The sequence below is a fragment of the Scomber scombrus genome, chromosome 8 (genome assembly GCF_963691925.1).
Source record: "Scomber scombrus chromosome 8, fScoSco1.1, whole genome shotgun sequence".
NCBI classification, from domain to species: domain Eukaryota; kingdom Metazoa; phylum Chordata; class Actinopteri; order Scombriformes; family Scombridae; genus Scomber; species Scomber scombrus.
In genome coordinates, this window is record NC_084977.1 from 9403815 (window position 1) to 9429538 (window position 25724).

At 39.9% G+C, this 25724-nt stretch overlaps 4 protein-coding genes across 4 annotated transcripts; 2 read left to right on the plus strand and 2 right to left on the minus strand.

Annotated features, from left to right (window-relative positions):
- LOC133985111 (nucleotide sugar transporter SLC35D2-like) lies at positions 1-5844 on the plus strand. Its single transcript, XM_062424677.1, has 12 exons — positions 1-248; positions 544-577; positions 671-757; positions 872-939; positions 1090-1161; positions 1318-1386; positions 1647-1749; positions 2477-2569; positions 3299-3366; positions 3607-3685; positions 3764-3846; positions 4462-5844. The coding sequence occupies exons 1-12, from the start codon at positions 139-141 to the stop codon at positions 4565-4567; spliced, it is 972 nt and encodes a 323-aa protein (XP_062280661.1). The 5' UTR covers positions 1-138; the 3' UTR covers positions 4568-5844.
- A 1012-nt stretch (positions 5845-6856) lies between these two features.
- si:ch211-121a2.4 (transmembrane protein 205) lies at positions 6857-11627 on the minus strand. Its single transcript, XM_062424679.1, has 4 exons — positions 11431-11627; positions 10492-10720; positions 9672-9835; positions 6857-9580 (listed from the first exon to the last, which is right to left on the minus strand). Exons 2-4 carry the CDS (start codon positions 10589-10591, stop codon positions 9278-9280), a joined length of 567 nt encoding a protein of 188 aa, XP_062280663.1. The 5' UTR covers positions 10592-10720; positions 11431-11627; the 3' UTR covers positions 6857-9277.
- A 1140-nt stretch (positions 11628-12767) lies between these two features.
- dhcr24 (24-dehydrocholesterol reductase) lies at positions 12768-20857 on the minus strand. The gene is made up of 9 exons (XM_062424219.1): positions 20484-20857; positions 18139-18294; positions 16941-17046; positions 16341-16459; positions 15209-15472; positions 14982-15125; positions 14127-14324; positions 13870-14048; positions 12768-13631 (listed from the first exon to the last, which is right to left on the minus strand). The coding sequence occupies exons 1-9, from the start codon at positions 20712-20714 to the stop codon at positions 13478-13480; spliced, it is 1551 nt and encodes a 516-aa protein (XP_062280203.1). The 5' UTR covers positions 20715-20857; the 3' UTR covers positions 12768-13477.
- Positions 20858-22509: 1652 nt separating this feature from the next.
- Positions 22510-25269, plus strand: si:dkeyp-51f12.2 (uncharacterized protein LOC100151460 homolog). The gene is made up of 2 exons (XM_062424647.1): positions 22510-23236; positions 25032-25269. The coding sequence occupies exons 1-2, from the start codon at positions 22923-22925 to the stop codon at positions 25267-25269; spliced, it is 552 nt and encodes a 183-aa protein (XP_062280631.1). The 5' UTR covers positions 22510-22922.
- Positions 25270-25724: the final 455 nt, after the last annotated feature.

The window sequence follows — 25724 nt, forward strand, 5'->3', positions numbered from 1 at the left end:
ATGTCTAGGTGTGTGAGTGAGTGCCTGCGCGCGTGCATGTGTTTGTATGTGTGTGTGTTGTAGTCGGTTGAGCTGGAGATGTGATGGCAGGGGGAGAGCCGACACTCAGTGAGGAGTGAGAAACTTGTCGGCTCGGGGATGGCGGACAAACCTCTGACACTGTTCACGAAGCTGTTTGCCGCTGGGTTTTATGGAATAAGCTCGTTTCTCATCGTCGTGGTGAACAAAAGCGTCCTGACTAACTACAGGTAACGACTTTGTGGAGCTCTGTAACGGCCATAGTTGAGAAGCTAATGTGAGCTACCGTTAGCCTAGCTGCTGGAAGTTGTCTCGGCTGGAAGCGAGAAGCCAGCACGGCGCCGTTTATTAGCTAATGAGAGCCCAGTGGTACATACTGAGACAGGAGAGCTCTTCTTACACTGGTGTTTTAACAGGCCATATTTGAACGTAGCTACTTGTGTAAAGTAGGGTGTTAGCCACTGCAACTTTAGCTTGTAAGTTGTATCGTTCATTGATACTCAACTTGTCTGTTCTGCTGTTCAGGTTCCCATCTTCAGTATGTGTCGGAATTGGACAAGTAAGTTGAACGGTTGTTTCCCCTCTAAAACCCCATATTATTCTTTGGCATAAGCAGAGCTACAGTGATTTTTATATTTCTGTGTGTGTGCAGATGTTGGCCACGGTGGTTGTGCTGTGGGTGGGCAAGGCTGCGAGGGTGATCAGCTTCCCAGACTGTGATGAGAGCATACCTCGCAAGGTGAGACCACCTGTGCATCTATATGTGTTATTGTAAAGTGATTTGTAGATCACCAGCGGTAGGGCAGCTCTTTTCTAACACAGCAACCATGTGTCTGTTTACCTGGCTTTACAGACGTTTCCTCTACCTCTTCTTTATGTGGGAAATCAAGTCACTGGTCTGCTTGGAACCAAACGGCTGAAGTAAGTTGTCATCTCTAAACTATCCTGGCTCGATGCTTAAGGGAAGTTCATTCAGTGTTATTATTATGAGCTCATCTGGGCACGGCTGTTGATGTTTGGCCAACTTCAGTTTCAATGTGTCAATTAAAATTTATGTTTCTGTTCCACCAGTCTGCCGATGTTTACTGTCCTCAGGAGGTTTTCCATCCTATTCACAATGATGGCTGAGGGACTTCTGCTCAAGTGAGTTTTCACATGACAGATAACCCAGTTTACATTGTATTCAGTGCAACACAGCTACAGTAAAAGATGCCAAGCTTGCTCTTTGTGCTGTATTGGTGCCTTTTATTTGCAGCTCAGATTGAATTTCATTGCTCTACCGTCTTTGACCTTTGGCAGGAAGAAATTCTCCAGGCCAGTCCAACTGACAGTATTTACAATGATCCTTGGGGCGTTCATAGCCGCAAGGTAAGTTCTACTGCATCCAGGTGTCCTGGCTGTTAAACAGACCAGAAATGTCTTCACTACAAAGGGTTGTCCTGTCCTGATAGGCCCTCATTATGATCATTTAAGTGATATTGTCCTCAGGGTCATTGGACACATGTTATATATCTGCAGTTAAAAGAGCCTTTCTTTAACAGAGCATGCCCTCAACTAAATCATCAGTGACAGAGCGCTTATTTACTTCCTTAACACTTTCTATCGTTTTCTCTCATCTCTGCTCGTAGTGCTGATATGGCCTTTGACCTGCAAGGCTATGTTTTCATTCTCCTGAACGATGTGCTGACTGCAGCCAACGGAGCCTATGTGAAGCAAAAATTAGATGCGAAGGTATGTGGCAGCACCCCCCGATGAATAGTAACCATTGTTGGGTGGGAGCTGTTTTTGGCATTGAGCTGATGTTGGTGAATTTAGAGAACCCAAACTGTCCTTCAGCATATGACTTAAAGGAACTCAGTGCATACAAACACTTTGAGTCGGTTCTTTTTACTCCACAGTACACTGATTTCATTATCACTGTTTATATCTGTTTTGTAGAGCCAGTATCAGTTTTGACTCCTGTTTATTCTACAAGGTTAATCTTAGTTGTACTTTAATTAAGTGTAATAATTTATTTTTACACATTTTCTTACATTAGTTTTAACAGTCAGGTTACTGTAATTACAGTTTGACTGTTGAGCCAGACTTGGCTTGTAGCTTGTTTTAGTTGCCTTTTTATGTCACATGAGCATACTACTCAGCTCTAACATTACAGCAGAGGCAGAACTGGATCCAGATTTAGTCTGTTATGTCTGTAGAGCACCATCTGCTAGTACAGGGCTAGACAGAGAAGCGTATGCGTGTGCGCTGATGAGAGATATTCTGAGGGAGTGAAATATGGAGCCATGTGAAAGAGAATCAGACGAATGCAAACAAGAGGGTCTAGGTAGTGCAGAAGGCTGGACATGCATGACATCTGTATGCTAGTTAACAAGGAATGCACTGAAAGACTTGTGAATAACCCTCTCTGTTCTGATTCTGCTTATTTTTCATGTTCCTGTTGCTCCCTTTCCAACAGGAGTTGGGGAAATACGGATTATTGTATTATAATGCATTATTCATGATAATTCCTACTCTGCTGTTGGCTCATCTGACCGGAGATGTGCAAAAGGTAAGCAGTCTGTCTCTCCTGTAATTTGATCTATCTGCTCTGTAAGCTCTATTTGTAAAGTCTTTACGCAAACCAAACAGCTTGAACTGTCACAGATTTTATAGGTTTAATGTGTGAAAAAAAAGACAACGCAAGTCTTTAAACAGTTGCTGAACCATCAAGTTAAGTGCTTGTATTACGTTTATTGGTTTGGTACTGATTAGTGTTAAGTTACTGTGAGGTTTAATCCTAAATTGAAGTGAGTGTTCTTCTGGGTATGGGTGTGTGCTGTAAATGTGAGCTGTCTGTTTGTTGGTCAGTGCTGGCAGAGACCTTCTGGTTTGCCCAGCTGGGGCCCATCAGCCAAAAAGGCACAAAGCTGCTATTATGCACCTCGTAGAGTTATTACAGCAGCACCCACAACTTCCCTCGACTGAATAACCACAGCAGAGATACAGATGACTACCTTTAAAAGCTATCAGAAACTTAATGTTGGCCATACTAAACTCCCAAAAAATGTCATCAATAACTCCTCAGTGTTACTCTTGCATTTTCTGCACTCATTTAATCCTCACTTAATTTCTTTCACTAGATGCTTAATAGGGCAAAAGGACTGAAATGATTAACTAAGGAAACTGATTTACTTACTTACATTATTGTCTACCTATCTAGCCATACATCTGCTCTTTTTTAAGTTTTGTTTGTGTTATTGTGACTTTTGCTGTTCTTAAGTTGTGTTCCTGTTGTTAGGCTGTGGAATATGAAGGTTGGTCAGATGTCTTTTTCCTCACCCAGTTCATCCTCTCCTGTATCATGGGGTAAGATACAAGCTAAAACTTGTATGTGTGACACGCAATGCCTGTGCCAACAAGCAGGATTGTGTTTTGTGTGAACATCTGGATTACACTTAATTATGTGGCAATGTCATTGTATCAGTGGATGAACCTTTGCTTGACTGACTGTGAAGTTACAATGATCCTTTCAGTACAGTGTTACATTAAAATTGTGAAATCAAAGTGTTGAGTAATGAGTAACACTATGACATTGTTGTTTTGCAGGTTTGTTCTGATGTATTCCACAGTGCTCTGTACACAGTACAACTCGGCATTAACAACGACCATCGTTGGCTGCATCAAGGTAAGTAGCAGGTTTGTGGAAAGTAATAGTTAAACAAAATATAAAACCAAAAAACTCAATGTTTTCTTCATTTTGCAGAATGTCCTGGTGACATATATTGGGATGGTGATCAGTGGAGACTACATTTTCTCTTGGACCAACTTCATAGGTTTGAATATCAGGTATGAACAACAGAGTTATTCTCTTACATGTACACACACATACACCTTGTCATTCTGAGTTGGCTTATTGAGTACATTGGTAGCCACTGTTAATGTTATCAATAAACTTGAAGGACGACTCGGTATGTGTGCTGTGAAAAGAGTCTCTTGTCAGTCAGTGGAACAGCCTGACTCAATTTGCAGGAATGCGTAACTTGCATGATCTCATGCATTTGTGTCCTTGTGCATGTGATACAAATAAAACAAGACCCCAGTTGTAAAAGCATTGCTTTTCCCACTAGCGCTACCAGTGGCTACTACAAAACTCCACAAGGTCCTTTTTAATATGCACTGAAAAAAGAGCTGATATCATGAAACATTACAAAACAACCATTGTGAGCTGTTTTGAATTTCTCAAATCAATTAAAACTATCCCCTCTGTTGTGTGAAGCTCACCTATGCCTGGGGACAGATATGTTGCTGAGGAACATTTTTTTCATGGAGTCTTGTTAGCGTGTTGCTTATGACTGGTGATACAAGCACTAACTAAGGATTTTCAAAATGTAGCCTGAAAGTTTTTTAATAGCGTCTTTAACAGCTCTTATCGTAACATGGTTTTCCTGTTTGTTGTTGCAGTATTGCAGCCAGTCTGGTGTACTCCTACATCACTCTCACAGAGGAGCAGTCCAACAAAGCAAGCGAAAACACCAAGTTGGACATCAAGGGCAAGGTTGTTGTATGACAGAGACACTGGATTTTTTTTAAACTGATGAACAGGGAAACTCTGTTTTTATAGTACGACTTTTATTTATGGAGTATTTCGGCAGCACAGGCAAGAAATTGATGGGATTTTATGGGAATGGTGTTGCGGTAACTTCTTTTGCATATTTTTGTCTACCATCACCAGAAGCTCCATCGTTCTCCTGCTGCTGCCATGGTTACGAAACCCTCCAGAGGGATTGTGGGTTGATTTTTAGACAGTGTTTTCGTTTTGAATATTTGTATTTTGATACTGTACTTGTGAGCGTTGAGAAGAAGGGAAACGTGGAAACAATAGTATTTATATTATATAAGATTCCATACATTTAGAAGGTAAATGTTGGGATGATGTAATGTTTCCTGAACACAGGAGTGAAACAGCTGGAGTTATCAGTGGTTTTAAACAATGATGCGTGCTGGTGAGTTGTGCGACTATTAAGTGATTTTAAAGGCACAATCCTTCTATTTTTTATTGCCTTTTCCATTTTTGCTGTTTACAAGGAATGTAACTCTGGATGCCTTCTAAGTGAGATGCACTGACACTATCATTATTTGTAATCTGTTGATTCAGTCTTTAGTCTTACATTTCTTCTCAGTTTTTGCGCATACACTGTTATAAGCCTGTTATAGACAAACGGTATGACAGTGATCTAACCTCATCCTCCAAACAACCAAAGTGGGTGGAGCAGTGGGCTGTCAATTTTCAAGGATTGTGGCTTTAAATAATGTTGCTGCCTCCTTTAGGGAAATGAACAGTTTACATTTTTTCTCCCTCAGTATTACAGAATGTGTGTTGTGGACTCTCCAAGGCTGTAACTGGTTCTCTCTATGCAGAATTAACAAACAGTACTTACAGTTTGTTATTTGTTCAAGGGGATCTATTTGTTTTTGTTTTTCTTGTTTTTTTTTCTTGGACACGATTTTAATCGCACTTTTAACTGAGGTATCACCCACATAAAGGTGAAACTGAACTGCCTCATCTCCTGTTACATTCATTGTTGAGAATGAGATTATTGTACTCCCCAGAAATGTAAGTTTCAGGTTTTTAAGTATTACAGTTATCTAAACCTTTAATAGTCAGGTACGAGTGTGGACATTTTTTTTACATTTTTATCTACATCATTTTATATTTATTACTTTTTTAGACTAAAAGTCGTTTTTGTAGGTGGTGTGGCTTGTAAATTGTTGATGCTGATCTCATCTCAAACACAGTAACCATGGATTTGTAGCTGAAATACAATGATGTATTTTTACATTAAAAAAAACACTGATATGATGTGTTCCTGTGGGGTTTATTGTTCAGGTGATATGTCCACAGCAAGTGGATCAGGTATGGAGTATATTCAAATATGGCTCTCGACTTCCAACCAGGGTTTGTAATTAAAAGCTACTTTAATTATTAGGGTATATTTTTTCAACTCTAATCTCAATCGAGTAAGACTGTTTTATAATTTTGATGCAACTCAATCCAGACTTAATAGAGCACAGTTCTGTATCTGAGGCCCAGTTTTTATATCTGTCTGATGATGAACTACAGCAGGGTAGTGGCTCCCCCTTCTGGCAAAACATGATATTAAATTTGACTCTTTTTTTTGAGTCACTCTCGTTTTCAAGTTGTGCACCAAGGCCACATTCATGTCTAACAACTCTACCCCCCTCTGATCTCACATCAGTATTTCAAGATTGTGAGTGAGGACATTTTTATGATGAATGTCTCAGTTTTCTTATCCCACACCTTTTTTTTTCTCTTTATAGAAAGACGATACAGAAGGAAATGTGTGCAGTCTTGTTTTCATGGTGTGCAGGCACTGAATCAGAGTCAAGTTTGGGGGTCTGCCAGGGTTTATATTTATGCTGCCACTATGAGTCACCAAAGTCTGAAATGTTCATAACCTACACATTGGGCATTTAATAACAGCTTTGATATTTTGGGCCATTTTAAGTACAGCCAACATACATTACAAATGACTATGTAGGAGTATGACCACTTTACTTACTGGTAGAGTAAAGTACACTAGAAAAAGCTGATTCCTCTTGTCCTGTTCATGTGAATTCCCTAAAAGAGACATAAAGCTGCAGGTCAACATTTCAAGTTTCCATTCGAATCCATAAAGTACAGAGACAGAGGAGAAAATGTGTCACTGTCCTACTCACTCAATCAACTACACTGTATGGATACCAAAAATCGGAGCCAATTCAGCCTGCACAAATGTCTCCTGATCAAACACGATAAATAGATGTTAATAAAAACATGGGGAGAAATTGAGAGAGAACATGTTTTAATACAAAAGGTAGACGATACATGTCAAAACATCTTTGTTACAAACCCACTACCATTAACAGCTCGTGACCTTTGACCTCACTGGTCTTAAGGCAAACATTGAAAAAGGGCACGTCTGTTTACATTCACTCCTCACCATTATATCTCAAACATTAAGGAACTGGCATAAAAATCCACAAATGAAAGTAAAACAATCTCCTAAATTTGAATAACTAAAATGCAGCTTTAATTTGTAGACAAAACTTTCAAATGACTTGAATTCAAATATTCTATTAATTTAAACTAGCCGAGCTAACAGCAAAGAAAAACGATGGGTGTAGATGAAAACAACTTAATAATATTGCATTCTCATTGCCAGTAGCATTGTGACCCAGAACGGGCACATAATGAGCACCTTCATCAGTCCAGTCTGCACATATAAGAGGAATCTATACTCAGCTGCCTCTACTTCGATTACAAGTGCTGTTTGTGTTTTTTTTTTTTTTTTTTTAATCTTTGGTTTACACAACAACAACACTCCACAAACACACCAACAGACAGGGTACATTTTAGCGGCTACAACAAGGAGGGGTCGTCCTATCAGAGAGGAGTTTGTTTACATTATTTCAATCTGTGCAAAAAGATGACAAAATATCTAACTGACCGCAGATCCTCTCTATTCGAACTGACACCTGTCACAGCCCGACTCGAGAGGCAGACAAAGAGGAAAGGATGACCCACGACTTAGAACTTAATATTTATTTAACAAAATATAAGTTAACCATGGCCAATTTAAATTCTGTAAATCAGTACCATCAGCAGTGCGTTGAGTGTTTCAATGAATGCAACGAACGAAGAAAAGTGAAAGAAAAAACTGTCACAAACAACAAACAGTGCACCCAGCGAGAGAGAAAGACTGCTTCTTACAGCTTATACAGCTGATGAGCATAAGCACGGGTGATAATCAATCTGATGCACTTCCTGCTTCACTCCAGCCCAGACAGGAAATCCACAGGGTTGTAGAACACATGTACTGCCAGAGAACACAACTCTACAATTCATAATGTTTTGGCTTCAAATTCTAATCATAGCTGCATAATTTTCCCTCACAGCCAGATCGTAAGAGATTGATGTCTAGTAAAATGAAGCGTTATAAACCAAATCAAAACACAACTTGAAGTCGAGCTACAGAGTCTGTAGGTCTGTAAAATCCTTCACCAACATATACAAGAGCTGATGTGATCTTCCCCTTTAGCACACTGTAAGGTCATCCTGGATGTGAAATGAAAGCTGAGCGCAGAGGTGTCATCCAGTCGAATTAGACCCACATCATCTCAGCAAGTCTCAACTATCCCATAAATCAACCGTTCCAAAAAATGGTGCCTCTGTACTACCCGCTGGACCAAAGCCACAACACAGTCCACCAGATAAGTACAACAACCATTACACCCGCTAAACAAAATTATTGTTTACTTCACAGTGATAGTCCCTTCCTCGAGGACACCCTGATGGATAAAGAGGAAATAAATAGAAGCTCTACATGAAGGACAGACTCAAAACTCTGCACAACAATCTCATGACATTTACAGATCAAAACACTGTAAAAGTTTATGAAAACCAATTCTGTAAAATCTTTTAAATGCACAAACTGAAGGAACTAACGGGATTACACTGTGATCGTACTTTATATGATTATGATAAATAAACTTGATCGATTGATTAATATGTACCAATAATCAATCCACTGGCATAGGTGTGTTTCGGATGGGTTAAAAGTGGTATTGATTGTCTACCAACTAGTACAAGTGTCCTTTTTCGTTGCAACAGCAGCCGGGAGAGCTAAAGATAGTCTGAGCATTCACTTTGAAACGTGAAGCAAAGGTGCTCCAAAGGTAACCTAAGTTAAAACAGGACAAACTTGTGACACTAGATCAAAGTGTGACATCTGCTGGGGGTGAGTGATGTGTTAAAACTCCACCCAAACAAGAAGAGCAGGACTGAGCGGCGCAATTGGCAGCTCCCTTAAAATAAAAGTTGTTTTCTGTGGCTTAAAAATAAGAAAGTGCGGTGCGTTATGTGTTTTGTTTCCTGCTACGGTGTATCTGATACTGCAAGTTTATAAAAACATGTTTTACCTTCCTGTAAGGCACCGTACTGCTATCTTGGTAACTTCACCAGGCAGCAGTGCACAGCAGCCTCAGCCACACTAGGTGAAAGGTGAGACATTGCTCACATTGCAGGTGCTGATTCATCTCGCTTTAGTGACCATGATTGTCTCAAAACCAACAACAAAACAATAAAAAGAGGACCAAAATCTATACATGGAGGCTGACTCTTTCCATTATTTCCCAAGGAACAAAATCAACCTCGCTGTTCATCTCATAACTAACAAGACAGAGAGAAAAAAAGATGTGATGCTTTACATAAAAAGGTTTACAGCGTGCCAAGGTTCTCGGCCATGTAGCACAGGCTGTAGAAGTTGCAGCCTATGCAGCAGAGGTTACACAGAGAGGAAAGCAGTCTGTACAGCCACAGACGACTGCTGAAGTGTCTGTACTTGACATCCGTGTCACACAGCTTGGCGTAAGCTTCCCTGTTCGATGACAAGCCAATATCCTGACCCAGTCCGCACGCCTGCTCAATCAGGTGCATGTCCGCCATGATCTCTGACGCCATCTGGCCAAACCACTGAGCGTTGACAGCTGCGACTGTCACCGACACAAAGAAGATGAAGATCTGTAGGAGGGGAATTAGAAGCGGAGGTTAAAGAAATATAAGTCAAAGTAATAAACATTTTTGCAAAATGGTGATTACACAAATTACACACCTGGAAAGCTTCTCTGTCGTCCAGCATGTCACTGGGATGGTACACTGCGTAGATAGTGAGGTTAAAGAAGGCACAAGCAGAACCCAAGTGGAGGTAGAACGGGACAAGACGACTCTGAATAAACCCATATGTGTGTCTGTTTAAGTGGTTGTCCATCACAAAGCCTGCACAGAAATCAGAACAACTCATTAGACTCAAATATTCAAGTAAATTCATAAAATAACATGGTCAAGAGGAGGTTGTTTTCTGATTATCTCTACATGAATTAAGTCCTAGTTGGAGTAAGCATAATCACATGTCATAGTATATTTACTGAAGGGTATATACACCTTAGTCACTGACTACATTTCAGACACATACAGTTTTCAAAATGATTGATAAATGCTCTACCTTGCCTCTCTTCCATGGTTTTAAATAGTGTAATACAAGACTGTATATGCACAAACAGCCACAAGACAGAAACATAGGTTTTGTGGTTAAACAACAACAGGAAGCTGAGATGTTGAAATACACCGGGGGGGGTCAAAGGGTCATGTTCGGTAATGAATGTGTCTATGCTGTAGACAAAAATGTAGCTCTACAAGCAAGCCACAAACACACTTTAATCCCACCAATGTCAGTTTGTGTAAATCCAGTGAGTCTGGGTCTGGATACAGATATAAAAGTGAACCATAAACACAGGTTAGAGATATGACAAAGATTCTTCCAAACATCTCAAACACTTCCCATATGCCTCCCTCTCATTGTCTCGACACTTAAGTATCCAGTTTTTGTGTTCTCAGTTTCAGTGTGTCTGTATGTGTGTGTCTGTGGTACCAACTTGAAATGAAGGTGACCCAGATCTGCATGCCCCAGTAGGTGGAGAGCAGTAGAAGCTGCAGCAGCTTGACTGTGTACGTGGGCTCCTGGTCAGTAGACATGCTTCCTCCTCTGCCTCTCTCTTCTCCAGCCTGGACTCCACTGTCTCTCCAACACAGCACTGCCTGTAAAGCAGTCTCCTCCTCTTTTTTATTCGTCTGGAGGGCACTTGATGGTCCACTACAGTGATTCTGTAAACACAATTAAGACTGTGACAAGAATGTAAGCAAATTGGAGAAAAGAGAAAGTGGAGTAACAACTTGAAGCCAGTGTAGAGCTAACGTAATTTGGACATTACTGATATGCAGCTTGAAACTTAAGTGTACTCAACCACGCCTTCAGATAAGAAAAACACACATGTTAATGGGACAGATGAACTAAACAACCAACAGGTTTAATTTTGAAGTTGAAGGCAGAGCAGGACACGGTGTACCTGTATCTACGACAGAAACTTACGCATTGTTGCCAAGGAAACGGGGCTGCTGTGTTCACCTTACCTAATAGTGTGCAGCCTCTCTCAGAAAAGTGCACATTCAATTATGATACCTACACGGCTAACTTAAGCTAGCCAGGGTAAATCAAAGCGTAAGTGCTAAAAACAAATAGCGGTGCTCAATGATTCACCACATTAACCGACTGACTGAAGGGGTGGCAACACGCACTCAAAGTCACCTTTGCAAACACGACCTATTTAATATAAGAAGCACACGATAATAAAACAACACGGACTAGCAACAGTTAGCTACCTTTAGGGTAAGTTAGCTTTAGTTATAAAACTATTACTGTAGTTAAAGACGGTTTGCTCTCTGTTATGACTTTATGTAACCGATATCTTTATATTCATAAGAGAAAATTAATACTAGCTGTACTTATAATTGTATATAAACAAAGTACAGCATACCTTTCGTAGTAACTTCTCAGTAACTCCAAGCAGCTTGGTGCAGCGTGTCTCCGGCTCTAACAGCGACCCTCCCGCGGACAGTTAGCCTCCACAAGTCACTCTCACAGCGGGAAGAAGGCGGAACAGCAGCTACGGGGAGCTCTGGAAAACCCTGTAAGGCCGCCGGGATCCTACTAGTGGCACTGTCAGATCCTGGCCTCTCCCAGTTAACTTTCTCCCACCAGATGCAGGCTCCCCTAAACCCCCCAAAGCTTTCAGGTAGTGATGAGAATTACGACTCTTTGAAGGGCGCAGGTAGGTAGGGGGCGGGGTGTCATTAGGTTTATCTGCAAAAGAATCCTTAAATTAATGATAAGATGGTAGTAAGATTTTGATTAGATTTAAACTTAGACATCCCACCAATATTATTTAATTTCGTATGTGTCCCAGGTTTAGCAGCCCTAAATTACTCGTATTGGTAGACCTTATATCAATGATCTGTATTGTAAATATTACACAAGGTGACGCCTCTGCTTTGTAAGTGAATTTACTGTGGCATTCACGTGGTGTAAAAATAATCTGGAAAAAGGATATCCCAACTGGACTTGGCGCACGACTTGTGTCCCCTCCTGTTTCAAGTAAATGTGCCTGGTAAAACTTGTATACTTTTACTTAAGTAGGATTTTAAATGCAGTTTAAAAAAAATTGTAATCAAGTATTTTTACATTGTTTTACTGATACTTAAAAGGGTCTATGTAGGCTACTTCTTCCTACACTGCAGCAGGGTGAGAACCAGTACAACGCTGTCTACAACAGAAACACTTCTTCGGTCCCATCTCACGTCTTCCTCATTGAGTTTTACCCTGAACAATATACAGTGTTCATTAATCAAGTTGTCAGTCCACAGAAAATGAACCTACAATGGTTTAAAAAATGATAAATATTTAGGTCAATTATCAAGCAAAATGCCAAACATACTCAGGTTCCAGCTTGTAAAATGTGACAATCTGCTGCTTTCCTATCTTTTATATAATTGTGAATTGTATATCATTGGGTTTTATCCTTGAATGATCATGAAAATAACTGTTAGCTGCAGCCCTTAAGTAATTTTGTGTGGAAAAGGAAACACAGGGTTTGTGGGCTGAAAGTAGGACAAATGCACTTTGAAATAAAGTCTGCCAAAGAACTCATAAAGACCTGCAATAAAGTGTAATAGTAAAGGTTTTTCTTCATTTAGGCAGCCACTTTCTCTCTGTTTTAGACTCAAATGGACAAACAAAAGAAACAAAGAGATTACACGGTGCTATTATTTACATACAATTTAAATCTATACTTTAAAAAAGGGCAGGAGAATGATATTTATTGCAGTTTTTTTAATTTCATTTAATTTTTATTCATTTATACAGTCCAGAGGATCTCATTTGGATATCAAAATAATACCCTATAAGTTACAAAATACATTTTTAGGACTCAAAAATTCACTGACAATTATCAAAAATGTATGTATTTATCTAACGCTAATTAGGAGGTCATGTTTTCTATGTGCATGGCACTTGGGAAATGAACGGTGAGGCTGGGCTGTTAATAAAATATGTAATAAGAAATATGCAAAAAGACTGCAGTGAACACTAGATAAGCTAGACAAACATACATAAGTTGTCCAACATGCACACATTAAAACATTAAGGGGGAATTTGGTACAATATGCTCTCAAGTTACACAGAATGGTTTGAATCAAGCAAGGAATGTCCATGAAAAGGGAAAAAAGGAGAATACATTCATGATGTAAAAGCATTACAATGCTTGTGTTCCTGCTTCACATTTATAGGAGAACTCTGAAGACACAATCTGGGTGAAAAAAATAAGTATTTAAGTTTGTAATAGTGTGTTAAAAGCTTAATTCCACCTTAGATAATGCTGAGATGTATCTTTGTGTCAAATTGCTGTTTCGTTTGGCAGAAACATCCCAAAACCAGTAACTGTCACTGAGCATGAGCTGAAGTGAAGGCCGACAGTGTCTCAGTGTATCACGGGGCTGAGGTCAGATATCAGCCAGATGTCCTGTAGGTCAGTGTCGGGCAGATTTACAGATTTTGTTGTAAACCTCTGGGAAGGCCTCCTTACAGCCTAGTTCCTCTCTCAGTCTGTGATAGAGCTGTCCATCGAACATCTCCCAAAACTCTTCACGGTCCATGTATACATCTGCGTACAGCATCTGGAACCTGTTGGAGGAAATTGGCATATGGACGGCAGATGTGTCAGTGTAATAGCACATTTAAATGCAAGCAGAAGAGATGCTTTGTATTTTATGCTATATGATCAATACTTCCTTGTGAACAATTAACACTAATGACTCTAGCACCACAAATAAATATAAAAACAACATTTCTGTCTGATGAACATAAGAAAACAAATGACACATAGATTATATCACCTGACTTTCTGAATTTTGAGACTTACCCATGCACATCTCTGACAAACTTCTCCAGCTGACGTGTTGACGCTTTAGCTTCAAAGTGTTTGACTTTTGGTTCTCCATAAGCCCCAATATCCACATACAACTCCTCTTCTTGACCTTTGGGGTGAACCATCCCTCTGCCTGGTGGCAACAGGAATGGACACAACCACAGAGGGTAGACCTGAAATGACAGAAATACTGTTGAATCATGAATTCAGGAGTGTTTAGTATAGACAGGAAGTATTTGGTGGATTCCTACATCGATGTCCTCGTGAAAGCGTGTGATGGCAGCCTGCAGATGCTTCATAGGTACGAGCATGTCCTGGACCACGTGGTGCTGTTCGTAAAGCCGTCTGATGGTTTCGCCCTGGGTGAGCTTCAGCAGAGAGATCTTAGGAGGAACCATCCAGCCAAAAAGCCAGCGGAACACCGGGTTGTTCCCGAAGGGGATGATATCCTGGAGAAAAGACAGAGATATACACACACATGTTAAAAGATGGTGCTGAAGTTGCTTCCTGTGAGGCAAATTTATTAATATTCATTTATCAAGAAAAAAAGCTAAACGTCATGTAAAAAAACTCAAGTGCAGAGGACATCTGCTATAAATCCAGTTGCACTCCTCTTATCTTCCACCAGAGGGAAGTCCTAACTGACTCACTAGTGCCAAAACTTTCTCTTGTCACAATGTCCAACACATCATTGATTTCCATTACACACTGTTGATTAACGATCAGCTCTGTCTGGTCACTTTCCTCTGTGACAATGTCTGCAAAATCAAAGTCCTTTCGGGAACAGAGAGCACCCAAAAGCCCATAGGCAGATCCCTCAGATATCTGTCAAACCAATACTATGCATAATTCATTACATCATTTACTGTTACAGAAAAGAAAGGATGCCACGCCCTTCTCTCTAATAGCTAATGGTGTGTATATGGGAGTTTGTGTGTGTGCGACACAGAAAGAGCATTAGAGTGCAATAAAGAGAAGCGAGGAAGCGGTTTGTACAGTAAAATGATGACAAGCTAAAATCTGGCAGATATACACAGTCTTTCACTCCTTAAATGTGAGCTAATGGAAACACAGTGCCTGTATGTGTGCGTATGTCTTGTAAGTACCTGAAGCTCCCAGAAGATGCTGCGTGTGTGTCTGTGGTAGTAATGTCTGAGAGGGATGTACTCGATTCCGTTGTAGTCGCCTTTCAGGTAACTCTCCACGTGTTTAAAGAACCAGGGTTTAAAGTGCAGTCCAATTCTGTTAATCTGATGTTAAAGAGAAAAAAAGGGAAGTTAAATATGACAAAATCTGTGAAACACATCAGCATACATGCTCACAAACACCTTACCTTATCAGGCTCTGCGTGGTCAGTCATGGTTCCTGTCATGATGACCGCGGTGTCCCGAGTATACTGGATTCCCTCGACAAATGTGTTGTCCTTGTTTTCCGATGCCTCTGAGAAGCGTTTACAGATGTTCTCCAGCCCTTTGACCGGCTCGTAGCGTAGCTTCACCCAGGGCTTAGCAGGGACTATTTTAATCTCAGCAGCAACCAGGAACCCCAGAGTTCCACAGGACCACGGGACGGCATGGAAGAGGTCTGAATTCTCCTCCTGTGTGAGTCACAAGAAAATTGCATTTTAGAACAAGAACAAACTGTACACAGATCTATGACACATTAGCAGTGATGAATGTGGTCTCGGCCTTCTGGGTTTCTAAGGTTAGACTACTTGTCTTGTCAGGTTTTAAAACTAAACCATTAGAAAACCTCACAGCATCATTAGATCTCCACACAAAGAGACCACTTTTTTTGCTTTACTTAGTGCGACAGTTGCTCAACACGATTTTACACCACACTGAAATTCTGGGGCTTATATCACAAGTTCAGCTTAGTCTTTCATCCTTTAGGTTATGAGGTTAGGGTTGCAATTAATGATTATTTTCATGCTGATTATTATTAATTACTTGATCATTTAGTCAATTAACCCACAGAAAACAGTGACAAATGCTCATCATGATGGATAAGCTGTGCAAAAAAACGCTTGAAGGAAAGAAATGAATGCCTGAATATTTAATTTAGAATTTACTGATATAGATTTCTAAAAAACAAAAGTGTGTATAGTTTTTTTATTTCTCATTCTCATTTCATGGATTCTTTCAAAAAAAAGAAAGAAAGACAACTGGTGCAAATAACAAGCAGCTGTAATCAGCATTATTTAGTCTCCTAGTGTGTTTAACTCTCTGTGCAGCATAGGTTGCCATGGTGATATTACCATGGTTATCCCCTGAAAGAGTGTGATACCAGAAAAAAGCTTTAGTCAAGCCCAACAGTGGATAATCTCCCTTCATGGTACAGTCCCCTGGATGCACAGGCGCACACACAAACACACACACACACACACACACACACACACACACACACACACACACAGACACAGACACAGACACACACACAGACACACACACACACACAGTGTTCACCTCAGTGCAGCGAACTAAGCTGCCATCTGCTAAAACCAGCTCAAATGCGACACAGATGTGCTGGAACAGCCCATAAATATGAGAGGATGACTCGATGCCTGTACCCATCACCAAACCACCTGCGAGAGGAAAGAGAATAAAAGATTTATTCTGCAGCAATTCAATTTCTTCCCAGATGAGAACAATAGTGGGCAAACATAAAGCAGAAACACTGTTTGCCTGCTGTGAGTGTATATGTGCAGAAAGAGCCTGCCTGGACATCAGGATAAATGAATGTACCACAGCCTGATGGGAAAACATTAGATTGTTGATGCGCAGTTTATGGCATCAGGAAATCCATTATGAAACCCGATCCAGGGGTGCTTCCAACACTGCAGCCATTTCCTCCCAGTTTCATCTTCTGAGCTACAACGTCAATCTTCTAACATGATTAGAGAAGTCGCAGAGGCTCTAAACAGGATGCTGTGATTGATGAATGAGATGCAGGATCTACATCAGTGAGCAATGAGTTGTGGAAATCATCATCTCTCTATTTCTGGAAACCTGAGAGCTACAGATGATGATTCCCCAGGAAAATAATGCACAATATAGACTACATACCCACAGTAAGGTCATCCAGCTCAGGCAACACTGGCAACGTCCAGCCAATAGAGTTGAGGAGAGCGGTGACCTGACCCATGTTGGCCAGCGGCTCAACTCTCACCACCTAAAAAACAAAAGGTCTTGAATCACACCACATCCATTTTTATACGTACTTAAAGGAAAAATGACAACTTCTGCCTTATTTTTGACGTTTTGATCATCATTCCTATTGGTTAATTGTAAAATTGTATTCTCCAAGTTAAATGCACAATAGAAAATCCAACAGGGTAACACAAGATGTAGTAGTAGTATTTATTACTACTACTACTACATCTTTTACTTTTATCTTTTTACTTTATTTAGTTTTTCACTCACACATATTTCCTATGCGATAAGGAATTATTACATTTTTGGGTGCACTAACTTTCAGTGTTACTTCAAAATGAAACGGTTTAAGTAATTTCGCTAAACTGTAATCATCTGATGCCTCCGCTCTGTTGGCCTGTTGAAGGGTTATCCTTCTCAATGGCTTCTTTGATGAGTATAATGTAATTGTAAGCAAAGAAATGGTGGACAGAACATCACCACAAGAGTGTTTAGCCATGCTAGCAGATCTATTGTTATTATTTGTATTTCCTTTTTATGTAGGCTGTCCATCTACTTTCTCATAACTCTGTTTATGTAATACTTCCAGGATGGCCCTGATGTTGTGCATGCTGGCTCACTGGGATGGCTAATTGGGACATTTAATGAAAGTGAGAGACTGTTAATATTATTCGATACACCTGTGCTGAAGTCTGTGAGTAATTGATTGGAAATGGTCTAATGACTAGATAGATATGAAAATATGACTCAGTTATATTTACTTTTTTTTTTTTTTTTACAACTATTTTACTAAATATAATATTATATATATGTATAGAAAATGCTCATTAAAGTCTTCAAATGTCCTGTTATGTCAGATCAACAGTACAAAAGCCAAATATATTAATTTTATTATAATGTATGACACTGAAAAACATTACATTTTCACATTTGAGAAGCTGCAACCACTGAATATTTGGCATATTTGCTTAACAATTACTAAAATAATTATTCAAATATCAAAATAGTAGATTAATTTCCTTTCAATCAACTAATTGCAGCTGTCTTTTAAACATTTCACAGATTCATAAAGCAGCTGGAAACATGACTTGTATGTGTAGGTTCTTCCTACCTGCCTCTTTGTGTCCACCTCCAGAATGTCCATCATATTGATCATGATGTTCTTGTGGGTTTTCTTGTATTTTCCCACTCTGAGAGATACAGTCAGCCAGCCAGGTCGACCCGTACACATGTAGGTCTTACCCCCCTCCTTCCTCCACTCGCGCACCTGAAATGTGTCAGAATAGTTGATACAGAGAGGTACACAACAACAGAGTGTGCAAAGGATGAACCTATTCTACTACAGTCTTGCATACCAAGACCTTCTTGGAGTTCAAAGTATGTTGTGTAAAAGCTGACACACTTAAAAATTAATTTATCCCATTGGGTGCTTAAATGTAAATATAGGAAATATTACCAAAATATCTTAACCAAGTGAAATTCTTTAATATTTAATTTCGCTCACACTTAGATACTAACAGAATAACATACTACAAAAACCAACTAACACACATTTATCACACATGATTTCCACAGTATATGAAAAGTCACTGTGTTTTGTAACTTGACTGGTTGAAAGGGAGTCTAGGGCAGAGGTTTTCAAAGTCTTACATTGTGTGCCTCCCCTCAGATAAAGCTTGGTCGTGCTTAGTTTTGCTCAATTCATGGATGCCTATGGGATCATGATTATGTTATTCAATCCCATAGACACTCAATAGTTGAGTCCAGATAGCCTGATATTATTGTTTGACATAACTTCAGACTAAATCAAATACATAAAAACATCTGCCTGAAGGTATTTAATACTTTCTGAAAACAGTCAAATTCCCCATAACTACTGTGTCCCAGAACTATCTCTTAAACCATATCACAAACATTTCATCTATTCTATGTGATTTCCTTTTGATAACTAATCTAATACTATTTCACTTCCATTCAATGAGATTCCCCTGAAACTGCTTAGAGCCCCCCCCCAGGGAGGCCCACCTCTCACTTTGGATACCTCTGCTGTAGAGGGAGTTGTTTGAAGAATAAACCCTTATCAGTTAACTTGACTTGGGTTTGGACACAATAAATGTTTAACAGAAAGCTTGCGTCACAAACTGGGGGTGTGTATTTTGGCGTTAATGAAGAAGGAAAGGTATAATGATGATCATATCAATTTGCATTATAGTAATTGTAGGATCCAGTGTTTTTTAAGTGGAGCTTGATCCACACTAGGGACCTTCTAGGGATCTTCTGCTGCTTCAATTTAGGCCATTCTTTTTTAAATATGTCTGTCACAAGTCCCCAAACTTTATGGAAGTGCAGCGCTACATTGCTGGAGTGCCTCATTTTGTTAACCCCATTATGCCTATTATGAAAATAGTTGTTAGACTGCGGCAGTTTGGCCAAGAAGAATTACAGCAAACTCAATTTAAAGTCACGGGGTGCTCAGGTCTTGACCCTTTTTAACCCAAGCGTTATCTAAATCCAAAGAAATGTCTCGGCTGTTTATTAGATCTATCAGTGAAAGTTACACACCCAACATACATTTTAACAGGACTACCATCAGTTCATTATATTTTAGCAACACTTCTCATTGTGACAGATGTGGGACTTTGAATTGCTGGTGAATGAAATAAAACATTTTTTGATCAGTTAACATTAGCCTGTTGCATAAGGCAGATAAAAAAGGATATAAAACACGTGTGTAATAATTGATTGAATGATTGATAAGGAAGCAGATAAAGCAACTGTATCAATGTTTAATCTCTTACACCACAATGTACTGCTGACGAAGTTACTTTGGATCCATGAATTATACACAGTTTCAACACACAGTGTGCACTGTCCCATTTGAAACACAAGTAGCCAGTGTTATGGAAGTGTTTTACTACCCATGATTCCTTGCAAACATGAACACATGTAATATAGATAAATCGTCTTTCTATTCATCATGTAGCCTATTTGTAATGCAGGATAGTAAACATTCAATAACAATTGCATAACTTTAATTAACGAGTGAGATTCAATGTGTCATTATTACTAACACATATGTGCTAATGAAAGGGATCTCATGCATAAAGCCAATAGGAATGGTGTTGTGTATCTGATTTAGGAAAATGAACTGGAGATAATCTGGATTAATAAAGCTCCATTAGATCACATTTGAATTCTGCTTAAATAACATGTGCCATTCAGTTAGAGCTACTATACCCTAACTTTTGCACGATGAAGTTACTGATCGAACATGTCTATAAATGTATTTTAATGTGAGAATAAGCCTCAGACTACACAAACAAACACACACACACACACACACACACACACACACACACACACACACACACACACACACACCTGTGCACAGCACTAACTGACTGACTGATCGACTGACTGACTGACTGACTGACTGACTTATGGTGGCTTGCTCACCTGTCGCTGGATGTCTCTCACACGCTGGTCGTGCAGTTTGGGCGCAGAGCACATCTTGAAAATCAGCCATGCCCGCACATAATAATACACGTCAAATATGACGGAGAGCGGCAGGAGAAACAAACAAACAAATATCCACCTCTGGTGGATGATAACATAGTCGAGACCTTTGACTTTGATCCACAGCAGGAATATAACGACCAGGCCACCTAAATACAATAGCGAATCCATCGTTTCTGGATCAGATCGGGTCTAAAAACTGTTAAAAATGTGGTTCTGTTTTTAGTCAGACTTCCACTCACCGCTGGACATTCATGTGGGTAAACCCCGCATTGATTATTCCAACCCCAAAACCAGACTCCTCATCACCCCGTCACTGCGATAGGTGAGCGGTGCCTCTGCTTCACGCTGATTGGTCGATATTGGCATATGGGCGGGATCGTTCCTCGCCGCTTCACGCTGATTGGTGTACTACGTAACTGTACAGCAGTAGCCTTTCTGAGGTTTAACCAATCATAAAGCAGGAAAGCTGTCACACCATCCGGATAGTCCTCAAGGATCTGTTACAACACAGTGTAGATTATTATCAGCCACAATACAAGATAATACAAATACATTTTAATAGTGGCAATTTGAGTATTAACTTATGTCACAGTTCATGCACAGATGACTTAAGAACATGTTTGCATCCCCAAACTTTTATATCGTTCATTGCATAAATGCAGGCGAATAGCTTGCCCCCATTCTGCTCCTTTTTATTCCATACTGTCATGAATAGCCTAACAGTATATATAATAATAATGCATGAATCCCCCTCACCCTGCACCACCACCACCAACAACACAATTTCCAAAAATAATTCTTCTTCTTTTATTTAGTCAAACGATCAATTACACAGTAAGTAGATTTTATTTTATGCCATATTGATTTATTTTCTATATCTGTGTATATTCTATATCTATATATTTCACATTTATATAATTTTCCATATTTGCACTTAATTTTGTTTTATTTATATTTTTATTCATTTTGGTGTGAAAATCTCTGCTGAATATAAAAAAAATTGCCTATGAAATTCCACCAATTATATTGGTATTATATTATATGTATTAAATAGAAAACGTTGTAATGCAAGCTTTTTCAACTTTCATACTCAAAAACTTCATGTTCACATTCAGAAAAAGTTTGACACGACCTCAATGTTCTCAGCTCTGGGTCGGATTTAGCCTTCATGGCCACATTAAAGGTTCCAGTGTCTGAAGCCTTTAATTAATTGTGCTTATTTCTTATCATACAAGAACAACTTTATTGGATAATACTGTAAGGATGCTGTTCTGAGTAATTGGTGAAAACTGGGCCTGTTTAATAAATCAACTTATCTAAGATTCATACAGTGGCCTGTTAACACACTGTTTGAATGTGTAACCTAACATAATGAAGTCACACAAGCAGCTATGTTCTTGTAAGTGATATAGGTCTGAATTTCTCTCTATTTAATATCCAGTATGTCCATTTCATGTTTAGAGGAAATGCTTTGTGTGTGTCTCTCTCTCTCTCTCTTTCTCGGACACGCACACACGCACACACACACACAGGTTTACTTAAGTCACTTTTGGGTATTTACAATAGACTTGCATTAATTCCCTGGAGACTTATTCTAACCCTAACCATAACCACTTGCCTAACCCTAACCTTAACCACTGACCCAAAATGTAGCATTTTACCAATTCAGGACATGGCTTTTGTCCCCAGTTGCACAAACAATCCCTAATCAACTGGTTTTAAGTGTGGTGTGTGTGTCCCTGAAAGTGATTTAAGTCATCCTTATACACACACACACACACACACACACACACACACACACACACACACACACACACACACACACACACACACACACACACACACACACACACACACACACACACACACACACACACACACACACACAGGGCTAAAGTGGTACCCTTCAGACACATTAGACGGAGGGAGGGTGGGGCGCCAGTAAAGATTTCTTAATGGGCTCTGCTGTCCTCTCGTCCATCTGCCTTGATGATAAACACACAGCTAGTCCACATTAGCCTGATGCGCATCAAACCCTTCACCGCTTTATTTTTCTTTATTTACCTCACAAACTACCAATTTTAACACTTTTTCACAGGAGATCAGAGAAAGGACTAGCACATGGACTATATAATCAGCTGTTTTTTCATCAGTATGACAGGTGGACAATGATGGTAACAAATAAGTGAGCTTCAGGCAGCATTTCCCTATGATGACAAGATTTCTGCTGCTGTGAAGTAAATTATTTGGATGTCTGGTCACTGTCAGAGCGCATGGGGAGCGCACTCTGTGGGACTGTTTGTATGTGAGTGACACTATCCAGCCGGTCACAGCCCTGCACAGTAACCTCAGACATAGTTCCAGTCCTGGAGGAGGATGCCTTCCCTCCACCACGGAACAATCTTCATCGGAGCCTTCCTCATTGTGACCGGGGGCTCCACAGCCTTCCTGGCCTCACACCAGAGTCGCCTGCAGGCTTTCTCCCTCTGCTGTGTGGTGCTTGGGGTGCTCATGCTCATCCTGGGGCTTTTCTGGGCTATGAACAGCAAAAATGCCGTGAACTACAACCACCGGCAGTTCGACCCTGAGTGCCCGCATTATCCATACGATTACCCCAACTTTGGTAACCATGCCCCCTTCACACCCCCAGGTAGCCGCTTCCCAGAGTCCCAGTCAGCGTTTCTGCACAGGTGGGTGAAAGAAGATTTTAGCATTATTGTTTGTGCTGCTTAGTTTGTATTTGTAATGATCAGTTTCATCCAGGAGTCAAAAACATGAAATAAGACTCTTTGTAAGTGTATCTTCTGTGTGTATCTTTTATGAACTAACAATGAATATAAAACACATTATTTGACATAAACAGATTTTCAAAACAATACAGTCACTGTCCTTTTTAACATGCTGTCCAGTTCATCATCTCATCCTCACATCATGGGTTAATTTATTAGTTTTCAGGGTTACTTTGTGATAGAGATGTTCACAAATACCAATAATTGTACCAGAAGTTTATACACATAGACCCTGGGAACCGCCCGCTTTGACTTTATTATCTCCAAGTCTTTTGTGACTATTTCTCATTCATTTTATTTCTCATTAAAATATACATCAAACTTAAGGAATTGATAGCATGCCATTTAACTAGAACTGCAATGATTAGTCAATGAGTCAGTGGGCAGAAAATGAATGCCAACTATTTTGATAATGGATTAATCACTTTGAGTCATTAAAAAAAAAAGAGAAAAAAGAGCCCAAATTGTTCCAGCTTCTAAAATGTGAATATTCTCTGATTTATTTAATCTACTATGAGAGTAAAATGAATATATTTGGGTTGTGGACTGTTGGTTGGAACAAAATAAGACATTTCAGGTTTCATCCTGGGCTTATAGACCAGACAACTGGTTTAATTGGGAAAATTAAAGAAAATGGTTAGAGGTGTACTAGTCTAGTGAAATACCATATTTGGGAAGAAACCATGTGTATACATTCATCATTTATCATTTATCATGGCTCATGGTTACAGAAGTCTTCTGTAACTCTACAGCTGTCTATGCCTCTGTGCCAGTGACAGCTGTGGCCAGAGGTATTGAACGCAATATCTCAGGAACGCCTTAAGGGAATTTCTTCAAATTTAGCACAGTTGTTCACTTGAACTCAAGGATGAACTCATTAGAATTTAATGGTCAAGTCAAAGATCACTCTGACCTCACAAAACATGTTTTTGTCCGTAACTCAGGAATTCATACACTAATTATGACAAGTTTCCCACAAATGTCTAATAGGATAAAATAATGAAGTGATGACATTTTATATCCAAAAGGTCATAGGTCAACTTCAATATGACATCATCATTTTCTGCAAAAACGCTTTTTTGGCCATTATTCAATGCCATAATTCAGAAACAAAAAGGGAGATTGTGACCATATTTCATATTTGGTCAGATACTGAATTGGTGACACTAATCTTGGTGCCCACCTGTAAACTGTGGTGATTGAAGATGTATGTGAAACATCCACATCATAGAATTTGTAGCTTTTTTGCATCAACATCCACCTCTGAAGCATATACTGTCATGGCTGTAACTTTGTGCTCTATCAGCATCAGCTTTATTGGCCAAGCAGTGGAATAAATACAATGAAAATACACTTAAGACCTGTTATTAAATTTCCACACAGTCTTCACTTCAAACATTGAGTCTGGACGGACATGGAAGTAAACTGAAACTTGACTGGTTGGTGGAGGCATACAACTACAAGGCAGTGTTTCTACTTATCATCCTGCACAGCCAAAGCGTCCATTATATCTTTCTGAAACCCAATGCCTGTGTTTGGCAGGAAACACGACTACTGGCAGAACATGACTCCACCTGCTGTCCAGCATCTCTCTACAACCGCTGATACATCAGAACTTTATTGTACATATCAGTTTATGTCATGGCCTCATAAGTGTTCACACCACTGTGCTCTGTCGCTGTTTTCTTGTGTGTAGGACAATGGAGCGCCACAGGCACGGTGCTCGTGGCGAAGATTTCGACTATCCTCCAATGGACCCCGGAGGTTTTAGTCCACCGCCTCACCCTCCTTCCTGGCTGGGACCCCCGCCTCCCTATGAGGTTGCCATCAAGACCACATGCAGCTCTACACACCTGCGGCGTGCATACTCAGACACACACCTGGCTACAGAGCCCCTGTTTGGACAGTCGAGAGAGATCAGCTTTGAGGTGTGATGCCACCCTGCCTCTCTGTACATGAGAAAGAGAGCGAGGCTCCACAGTAGCCTACCTGTGACAGTTACTGACTCAGTCAAATACTTGAAGCATGTTTCTTTCTGATGTTGATCAGTAGGTCCTAGCATGTTTTATCTTTTCCACACGTTTTCTGTAATTGCAACACCGGTGTAAGCCATGCCCAAATCTGTGGTAAAATTAAAGGTAGATGACACAGAGGCCAGCCTCTTCAAACCTTGATGTGTTTCTCCAGTCTGGGGCCACTATGAACACACTGTTTCACTGTCTTGATGAACATTATACAAATGTTTAAACTGTCTTGAGAGGATGCGATAACAATCTCTGAACACCCACAAGTACTCAGTTGAGTTGAGATCTGACTGGTTTTCCAGCATGGAGGTTAAGAAAAGCTGGATTTAAAGCCTGACTTCAGTTAACTTAAACATTTGATTCGG